We start from the raw sequence: 9,856 nt of genomic DNA, 5'->3' as shown, positions 1-9,856 counted from the left end.
GGGGGGGGGGGCGGAAGCTGAGCTGACAAGCCCTCAGGCACTTGGCTGGCGTCTGAAGGGAGGCACAGATGGGAGCCGCCCCTGCCCGGCTGGCTGTGGGAGGTGGAGGGCCTGTTGGCTGGGGCTCTCCTGCTCTGGCTTCTCCCGGAGGAATGAAGACTCGGGGCTGGGGCTCAGGGTTCTGGCCTCAGTGCCTCCCTTCTCCCAGCGGGCCTCCCCACCTGACCCCTCTCCTCCCAGGGACCCCTTCCTGCCGGCCCTGCCCGTGGGGAGGCTGAGAGGCAGATCCAGCTCTCCTGCCCTTGTTAATGGAGAGATCCGGGCTGCAGACCTGCCTGACAGGCTGTGGGTGTGTGCGCAATGGGTGTGGGCTGGCCCTGGGGACCCTGCAGGCTGCCTTCCCCTCCCCCGGCCTCCCCAGGCCTTCTCTGTGCCCCTCAGACTGGCGCCTCCATCAGTGAGGCTGCAGGGACTTGGGGCGCCCCGCGTGGGCACCCACGTGTCCACTCGTGCCCCTGCCAGCACACATGGACACACGCGCCTCCTGCAGAATGTACAGGCTCCCAGCAGCCTCCCGTGACACATACACACACATACAGGCTTCCTGCACTGTGCACGCCTGGGGTCTGTCTATGCCCACATGCACAGGATACACGGATGTGTTTGTACATGGATGTACACATTTCCACACGTATGTGCCTCCCACAAAGAACATGCTACAGCCACGCACCCCACATACACGAGCCTGTTTGGGAGCCCCTCACATATATGCATTTCTAATGTTCTGTGGGAGCGACACGCAGGAACTGGGCGTTGAGGGCATCTGAAAAGGCTGCGGCCTCCTGAAGGAAAAGATGGCGTGGAGATGGAGGTGAGGACCCGCCCGTGCAAAGGCAGGGGGAGGAGAGATGGAGCCTTTGGGGTACAGAACAGAGAGGAGGCCAGTCTGGCTGGGCTGCTGCGGGCAGTGAGGCTTCTAGAGGAGGGTGGGAGGGGCTGGAAAGGGCCTGGAGGGCTGCCCAGCATTTCTATTTGATTGGAGGCTCCATCGGGCGCCACCACCAGGGCGGCAGAGTTGGAGTGGAACATGGTTTGGTCCCCACTTAAGGGAAAGCCCTTTGCCAGCTGGGAGAGCCAGAGAAGAGAGTGGGGAGAGCTCTGGGGCGGGGGAACACGGGAGGCCATCGGTTAGCCCGGCGAGAGGTGCCGAGGGGTTTTCACTGGGCTGCTGGCTGGGTGCCACGCTGGGGGGGAAGGGGGTGGTCAGCCACGGCCACTGGTGGGGTACGTGGAAGGGGCTCGGCGCCTGGGAAGACGCTCCTGCCCCGCCAGACGCTGGGAGGCTCCAGAGAGGGCTGGCTCTGGTGGCCGGGAAGGTTCTCTTTTGGGCTGGCCGAGGCGTGTCCCAGACGTCCAGACTGAAATGGGGAGGAAGGGCTGAGGCTCAGGGGAGAGCCAGGGGCTGCTGCAGCCATGGGGAGACCCCTCTGGGGAGGAGATCATGAAATCCCAGGGAGCCTAGGGCCAAGGGTTGCTGGGGGCAGGCGATGGGCGAACCCGGAGGAGAAGGAGGAGGGAAGGCAATGAAGAGGGATGCAGGGACGGGATGCAGGCACAGGAGGGGCCCTGAAACCCAGAACGGAGAGAGCATCCTGGGAGGGGGCAGTCCGCAGTGTCAGCCACAGCAGAGATGCCCAAGAGGAGTGAGGCTAAGAAAAGATCATCAGAGGGGCCACTGGGGGGCTCAGGGGACCGAGGGCGGGTCTACACCCAGGGAGGTCCTGAGTTAAATTCAGACACTTCCTGGCTGCGTGACCCTGGGCAAGTCACTTAACCGCCATTGCCTAGCCCTTACCACGCCAGAAGGTAAGGGGGAGCTCGCTGGTCATTTGGGGAGGCGTTTCCATAGAGTGTGGAGGTCGGAAGCCAGACGCAAAGCCCACTTTTCCAAGTTTGGTTGAGAAAGGGGGGGAGACATGGGGCGCCAGCTTGGCAGCACAGCGGGGTCGAGAGGAGGCTTTGGAAGGTTGGGGGTCTGAGACAGCAGAGAAGGAGGCTAAAGATCGGAGAGAAGGGAGCAGGGCCCGATGGACGTCCCCAGTTCTGCTCAGTGGCAGAAGAGTCGCCACGGTTGGGCCTCAGAGGGTGTCCTGGGCACAGCCGGGCGCTGGCCTCTCGCCCTTCTGGGGTACGGAGTGCCTGAGAACTGAGGGGGCGCAGCCCGGGGCTGCAGGCTTTCCCGGGGATGGACACAGGGCAGGGGAGCCGGCCTGCTGCTCTCCGGTTCTCGGTCCTGGCCACACGCTCCGTTCTCCGGCCAGTTGGGAGCCCCAGCCTGGACCCCCGGCTCTGGGGCCGGGCGGTGAGGCTCCTGGATGTCTGACGCATGCCGCGTGTGCTCGCGTGGCTCGTAGTTTACACGGCGCTTGGCCGATATTATCGTATTTACCCTCAAAACAACCCCATGCAGGAGGGAGGCGCTGCTGTGAACCTCCTTTTACAGATGAGAAAACGGAGGCGGGCGGCGGGTAAGTGACTTGTTCAGAGTCCCACTGCAGGTCGAGTGTGAGGCCAGACTTGACCTCGACGTCCTTCCCTCAGGCCGGGCGTCCCGCAGCCCTGTGTGTCTGTCTGCGTGGGGCGGCGCCCTTGGCTGGAGCTCAGCCGCCCCGTTTCCTTCTGGCCCCCGCAGGACAGGCGCCGGCTCTCGGCCCCTTCTCGACCTCCTCGTCGCCCAGCCCTTGGCGCCCGGCCGCTCCCCCAGCATGGCGTGGGGGCTTCCCAGTGCCGCCAGCCTGGCCCGTCTCTGCCAGAAGCTCAACCGCCTGAAGCCCCTGGAAGATGCCATGATGGAGACGTCCCTGAGGCGCTGCCTGTCCACCCTGGACTTGGCGCTGCTGGGCATCGGGGGCATGGTGGGCTCGGGCCTCTACGTGCTCACGGGCACGGTGGCCAAGGAGATGGCGGGCCCGGCGGTGCTCGTGTCCTTCGCTGTGGCCGCCGTGGCCTCGCTGCTGGCCGCCCTGTGCTACGCGGAGTTCGGGGCCCGGGTTCCGCGCACGGGCTCGGCCTACATGTTCACGTACGTGTCCATGGGCGAGCTCTGGGCCTTCCTCATCGGCTGGAACGTCCTCCTGGAGTACATGATCGGGGGCGCCGCCGTGGCCCGCGCCTGGAGCGGCTACCTGGATTCCATCTTCAGTCACCACATCCGGAACTTCACGGAGACCCACGTGGGCGTGTGGCGGGTGCCCTTCCTCGCCCGCTACCCGGACTTCCTGGCGGCGGGCATCCTGCTGATCGCGGCCGCCTTTGTTTCCTGCGGGGCCCGCGTCTCCTCCTGGCTCAACCACATCTTCTCTGCCCTCAGCCTGGGTGTCATCGTCTTCATCGTCGTCCTGGGCTTCGTCCTGGCGCAGCCCAAGAACTGGGGCGCCCAGGAGGGCGGCTTCGCCCCCTTCGGCTTCTCGGGCATCCTGGCGGGCACGGCCACCTGCTTCTACGCCTTCGTGGGCTTCGACGTCATCGCTGCCTCCAGCGAAGAGGCCAGGAACCCCAAGCGGGCAGTGCCCGTGGCCATCGCCATCTCCCTGAGCCTGGTGGCCGGGGCCTACATCCTGGTGTCCATGGTCCTGACCCTCATGGTGCCCTGGTACAGCCTGGACCCGGAGTCGGCGCTGGCCGATGCTTTCTACCGGCGTGGCTACGGCTGGGCCGGCTTCATTGTGGCTGCGGGATCCATCTGCGGTGAGTGCGGGAGGCAGGAGGGAGGCAGCTGGGGGCCCGGGGTGGGGGGGGCTGCCTCTGGCCCTGGGTGCCCGGGGGGGGGGCCGCCAGCCTGGCCGTGGTTTTTCAGGGAGGTTCCCTTCACCCCGCGCTCCTCCTCTGGGGCCAGCCGACCAACATGTCCGGGCCTGGCCGTGTTGGGGCCTTCTAGGGCGGTCTGGTGACAGGACCAAGTCAGGGACTAGCCGTGCCACAATGACCGCCCAATAGAGGACCTGAGAGGGAAACGGTCAAGCCCCAAAGGGGGCCACCACAGGCGCAGTGGATCGGAGTCAGGAAGGCCTGAGTTCAAATCCTACCTCAGACACTGGCTCGCTGTGAGACCCTGGGCAAAACACGGAGCCTCTCTGGGCCTCTGTTGCCTCATCTGTCAAATGGGATAATAACAGCACCCACCTCCCACGGCCTCATCAAAGCCTGTCACGGGATGGTGGAGTTCGGGGTGTCAGAGAACTCCTCGTCCGACCCCCTGATTTGGCAGGTGGGGATGCCAAATCCAGGCAGGTTAAGGGGGGCTCTCCTGGGGTACCCACCTAACTGCAGATCCAGACAGCCAGCTGGGGGAGCCAGAGTCAGACAATCAACTAGCTGGGTGGGTGGCCCTGGGCAAGCTGCTGACCCGTCAGCCTCAGTTTCCTCCTCTCTAAAATGGGTTCTTGTGAAGACTGAATGAGCAAACATGGCAATAAATGTTGATGTTAGATGTTATTGTTTGCCTTAGGTCTGCTCTGACCTGGGCCATGAGGGGTTGGGGGGGGAACAGATGCAGATGGACCCCCTCCGCCCTCCCAGACACCCCGAGATGATCAGCTGGGCCCACCCCTGAGCTCCCCTCCTTTCCCCGGCCCCTGCTCTGAGCTGACCCGGCTCCTGGGCCTCTCCCACAGCCATGAACACCGTCCTGCTCAGTAATCTCTTCTCCCTGCCGAGAATCGTCTACGCCATGGCTACCGACGGACTCTTCTTCCAGGCGTTTGCCCACGTGCACCCCAAGACCCAGGTGCCGGTCGTGGCCATCGTGGTGTTTGGAGGCCTCATGGCGCTGCTGGCCTTGGTCTTAGACCTGGAGGCCCTGGTCCAGTTCCTGTCCATTGGGACGCTGCTGGCCTACACTTTTGTGGCAGCCAGTATCATCGTCCTGCGCTTCCAGAGAGCCCCGGCCCCCAGCTCGCCGCCGGCCCCAGCCAGTCCAGAACCACCCTCCAAGGAGTATGAGTCCTTCTGTGACCGGCTGCAGCTGGTGGGGGCCACCCAGGCCGAGGCCCCCGAGCCGGGCCAGCTCAAGCTGGCCTGGCGGCCTTACCTGCCCTTTCTGGGCACCCGCTGCAGCCCAGGGGCTGCTGTGACCTGGGCCCTGGCGGGGCTCATGGTGTCTGCCATTGGCCTCAGCTGCGTGCTCATCTTTGGAGATTCCCCCCTGCATCTGCCCCGCTGGTGCACCGCCTTCCTGCTGGTTCTCTGCAGCCTGGCCTTCCTGTTCAGCCTGTTCCTCCTCAGTGCCCATCAGCAGCAGCCAAGCCAGGACACTTTCCAGGTAACTCTCCACCCCCTCCTCTCCTCCGTCCCCAGCCCCAGCCGCCCTCCCTCCTAATTTCCCTTCTTCCCAGAGTCAGAGAAGAGCAGAATTTAAAGGAACCCCCTGAAGAGCAACAAAGCTACAAACACAAAAGTCGCTCAGTTAAATGTTTATTTATTAAGGATGCAAAGAAAGGCAAGAGAGAGTCCTTCCCCCAAGGGGCTGCCATTCTAGCAGGGGAGCCAAGGGTAAATGCTAAAGGGGAAGGCCTGCCGCTGAAGGTTGTAAGATCTTCATGGATGGAGAGCTCACTACCTTAGGAGATACCCCATTAGCCTTTTCAGTGGTTTGGATGGTTAGACAATGTTTTTCTTTCCCTTTTGCTCCCTTCTCCTCTCTTCCTCCAGGCCAGGCCATCCCAAGAGGGTCTGTGAGAGATCTCTGGGGCCCTTTTTTGCCTCCTGGCCCTGGAGGGGTCTCAGCTTGGTGGCTCCGGTTTCTCTTGGTGCACTACTAAGCAAAGTTGCTTTCTGAGCCCGAGGATGACTCTTCTCACCCTGGTCAAGGCTCAAGGGGTCATTTTGAGACTAGGGAGGAGAGAGGGAATGAGGAGCCAGCGAAGGCAAAGGGGAGAGGCCTTGCTCAAGCCGATATTCATCCTGCTACTCCAGCATCCACACGTGAACTGCTGTAGCCTGGGGAGGGGTCGGAGTGGGTCACCCCCCCTTCCTGCTCAGGTCCCCACTCCCACCCCCTCCCCCACTCCTGAGCTTTGCCTTCCCCTGTCCTCTAGATCCCTTGGGTGCCCCTGACTCCGGCCCTCAGCATCCTTCTGAACATCTGTCTCATGCTGAAGCTGAGTTATATGACCTGGCTGCGCTTTGCCATCTGGTTGCTAGTAGGTGAGTGCCCAGTGAGCTCCGGCCCAATGGGGTATCCTCAGGGCTGGGGACTGCACACTCCTGCCCCTCAATGCAACAGCCCTCCATGGTGTACCTGCAGAGACAAGAGGGAAGGGGCTCTCCCTCCAGGGACTTCCAGACCACATTCTGTCCTTGCCCTGGAGGGGTCTTATGTCTTTCCCATCTGGCTGGGGGTTCACTTTGGGGTCTCAGGATGGGGTGCGGGAAGGAGTAGAGACTTGTTGTTCAGTCATGTCCAATTCCCCCATTTGGAATTTTCTAGGCAGAGATCCCAGAGCGATTGGCCATTTTCTTCTCCAGCTTAATTTTATAGATGAGGAAACTGAGGCAAATGGAGTTTGGGGTTTTCTTGGCAGACATCCTGGAGCAGTTGGCCATTTCCTTCTCCAGTTTGTTTTACAGATGAGGAAACTGAGGCAAACAGGGTGAAGCGACTTGCCCAGGATCACGCAGTTAGTGTCCAAGGCTAGATTTGAACACAGGGCCGAGTGCTCTATCTTCTGAGGCTTTGAGCTGCCCAGAGTAGAGCGTAGAAGCCCTCCGTAATCCTTCCAGGTTTCCGTGGTGTGGCCTGGCCCATGGCCTCCTGCCCCAGCCTCCCTCGCAGAAGCACAGACCCTCCATTAGAGGGAGGGCCTCAGTGGTCGAGCCCTGGGGATCTGACCAGGTTGTTTGTGTCCTGAGATATTTTGGGGGGTTTTCTCTAAACCGTCACCTTTTGCCTCCGAATCCGTCCAAGGCAGAAGAGTGGGAAGGGCCAAGCGATGAACAAGGGTTAAGTGACTTGCCCAGGGTCACACAGCTGGGAAGTGTCTATCAAAACATTTTTAAAAACAAGTTCTTAACCCCATTAGAACCCCTCTTTCCCCTGAGTGCCTGACCGGGAGCACCCGAAGTAGTGGGAAGTTGACCTGGGGGCAGCCCCGTGCCCTCTGGGGGCAGTGGCATCATCTCCTTCCATGAAGCTGGAGCATCCCTCCCTGCCACCCTGTCTCCTCGGGGAGGGTTCTGGCCGCCAGGACACAGCAGAGCAGATGGGTACCTCTGTCCCAGGACAGGCTGGCAGATGGGGGCCCAGAAAACCTTTCTAACCATTCAAATGGGCTTCTTCCAAAGGGAGTGAGTTCCCCGTCTGTCCCTAGAGGTGTCCAGTCTCAAGATCTCTTTATCATCTCTGATAATCTGATAAGGACAGTTTAGTTGATAAGGAAATAACTGACACTGAACATCTTTTAGCTCATGCTTCCAGCTCTGTCTCCAGGAGCATGGAGTTTATTAAATAGATTTCAAAACTCATTTCACACAAAAGAACCCCCCCCAAAAACTTTGCAGATGTGCAGAAGTTACAAATTATGTCATATCAAAATACAAAAGGTCTCATTGGTTTCAGAACAGACTAAGGCCAAGGCTGATTTTTGACTGGGTTCTTATCAGAAAGCCAAGTTGGGGAATATTTTTCTGAGGGTTGAATTGCCCCTGCTAAGGTTTTGGCCTTGGCTATACCAGGCAGCTGCATTCCTGGCCAAAGGGGGAGAGTGTTAACCTTTTAAATGCTGGCCCGCTAGGAACCTAAAGCTCTTCAATAAGGCCATAATACTTTTCAACAAGAAATCACAAGGATCAAAAAAGGGGTCAAAAGAGGAGTCTCAGATTTTTATCTATTCTCTTATTGGCTTCCCACAGTCCAGGAAGAGGCTTGTTTAGGGAGAGGATTCTGAATCACACGGTGTTTGGACCAGAAGCCTCTCACATCCCTGCTGGCTCAGAGTTTTGGGGTTCCGTGTCCCCCTAAGGCTTCCATCCCTCTGGGTACTCCTGGGTCTCCCCCAGGTTAGGGGGCCTAACCTGCTTCTTTCCCTGCAGGGCTTGGGGTCTACTTTGGCTATGGAATCAGACACAGTAAGGAGAACATCCAGGACCCTCCGGGGTCGGGCAGCACCCGCTACGTGGTGTTTCCCAGTGGGAGCCTGGAGGAGACGGTGGAGACGGTGCAGCCCCCGGGCCAGGCCCCCCAGGGGCCTCCCACGAGCACAGACAGCCCGGGGAGCAGCGGCTAACACCCTGAGACTCGGTTCAGAACAGCCCTCACTGCCAGGGGTGGGCAGGCCCAGCCCCTTTCCCCCGTCCTCACAGCTGCCTCCCAGAATCCTCGGAGCCTCCCCACAAAGAGCCGCTCTGGGGTGGGGACGGGGGCAGAGGGCTCACAAGCAGTTCTCCACTCGCCTTGGCTGGGCCATGAGCCCTCTAGACAGGTGACACAGCAGCATGTGGGCCCAGTGAATAACACGAATGACAGAACCCACAAGCCCCTGCGGCAGCTTCCCGTGTCTTTGGTCACCACAGAGGGGACAAGGTGGCCCCCAAAGGGCAGGGATGAAGCCCCCGAGGGGGGAGCTGGCAGCTCCTGGGCCTACCCTGTCTGTGGGGACCAGCCACGACGTCGTTCTCACTGGTGGCTCCCTCCGCCTGGCCCAGGCCCAGTTCCTTGGCGGCCCCTCGAGCGGCACCGGCCATCAATGAACCTTTATTAAAGGGCCTCCTTTGGGCCAGGCTCTGGGGATCCAGAGGAAGCAAAGCCCCAGGCCCTGCCCTGGAGGGCCTCCCACTTATTGGGGGGGGGTTTACAGGCGAATAACTGGGGGTGTGCATGATGTCCCCAGAGCAGAAGCAAGCTAAGCTCAGAGCATATGTGTGTGTGTGTGTGTGTGTGTGTGTGTGTGTGTGTGTGCTCGCGCGCGTGTGTGAGGGGGAGCAGGAAGGCCTCTACAGAAGGTAGGAGAAGAGCTGAGTTCCAGTCCCGCTCCACACTGTTTTACACATCGGTTTCTTCCTCTGTAAAATGGGATCATGATCCCCCCCCAGCTCCTTCTCAGGGCTGTCCATCCCGGTTCTCGTGTTTCATTCCCCAGCTCTAAATGCGGCCGTGTGTGCTCCTTCTTAAAACCTGTCACCCTGGTTGGTGGGGTGGAGGGACTCGGCCAGTCACCCAGCGAGGAAGTATCTGAGGCCACATTGGAACTCGGGACCTCCCATCTCCGGCCGACTCTATCCTCGGAGCCCCCAGCTGCCTCCCGTTAGACATTGAACAAGATGCCTTGCAGACGCCAAACACACCCACTCCTCCTACTGCCCATTCCCAGGGAGAAGACCATTGCTTCCCTCGAACTCAGGCCCGGACCCAGGCAGGGGCGCAGCTCATCACCTGCTTCCGAGCCGCTGCAGTCTCTACCCACACTGGCCCATCTGCTGCCTCACCTCCCCCCCCATCACCCTTTTGGCCTCTAAAGTTCCCATCACCCAGCGCTTGCCTGGCTTCCCTGAAAGGCGGCTCTCCCTGCTGCCACTCTCATAGAACACACACACACACACACACACACACACACACACACACACACACACACACAGCTCCTTGTCTCCCGCCCCCCAGACTGTGAGCTCCCCCCCAGCAGGGCCTTTGCCTTTCTCTGTGCTCCCCGGGCTCGGCCTGCTGCCTGGCGTGGAGGACGTGTTTAATAAATGGTCACTGACGACCGACTGAGGGAGAAGCCAGAATCCCTTGGGGGGGCGAGGGGGAGGAGGGACCTCAAGGCCCCCCCCACGCGGGCCTTCGCCCTCTGCAGCTCCCAAGGGG

General features: G+C 60.7%; 1 protein-coding gene across 1 annotated transcript; it reads left to right on the top strand.

Moving 5' to 3' along the window:
• The first annotated feature begins 2,741 nt into the window (after positions 1 to 2,741).
• SLC7A4 (solute carrier family 7 member 4) lies at positions 2,742 to 8,282 on the top strand. The gene is made up of 4 exons (XM_044658913.1): positions 2,742 to 3,747; positions 4,674 to 5,320; positions 6,096 to 6,204; positions 8,089 to 8,282. The coding sequence occupies exons 1-4, from the start codon at positions 2,766 to 2,768 to the stop codon at positions 8,280 to 8,282; spliced, it is 1,932 nt and encodes a 643-aa protein (XP_044514848.1). The 5' UTR covers positions 2,742 to 2,765.
• The last annotated feature ends 1,574 nt before the right edge of the window (positions 8,283 to 9,856 follow it).

This window comes from Gracilinanus agilis, chromosome 1, assembly GCF_016433145.1.
Source record: "Gracilinanus agilis isolate LMUSP501 chromosome 1, AgileGrace, whole genome shotgun sequence".
NCBI lineage: Eukaryota > Metazoa > Chordata > Mammalia > Didelphimorphia > Didelphidae > Gracilinanus > Gracilinanus agilis.
This window is presented reverse-complemented; position numbering and strand designations above follow the sequence as displayed.

Bases quoted from the DNA above. Each gene is read 5' to 3' on its own strand.
- SLC7A4 (XM_044658913.1), top strand. From the start codon at position 2,766: ATGGCGTGGGGGCTTCCCAGTGCCGCCAGCCTGGCCCGTCTCTGCCAG. The intron at 3,748-4,673 runs GTGAGTGCGGGA...CCTCTCCCACAG, and splicing joins GGCTGCGGGATCCATCTGCG to CCATGAACACCGTCCTGCTC. The intron at 6,205-8,088 runs GTGAGTGCCCAG...CTTTCCCTGCAG, and splicing joins TGCCATCTGGTTGCTAGTAG to GGCTTGGGGTCTACTTTGGC.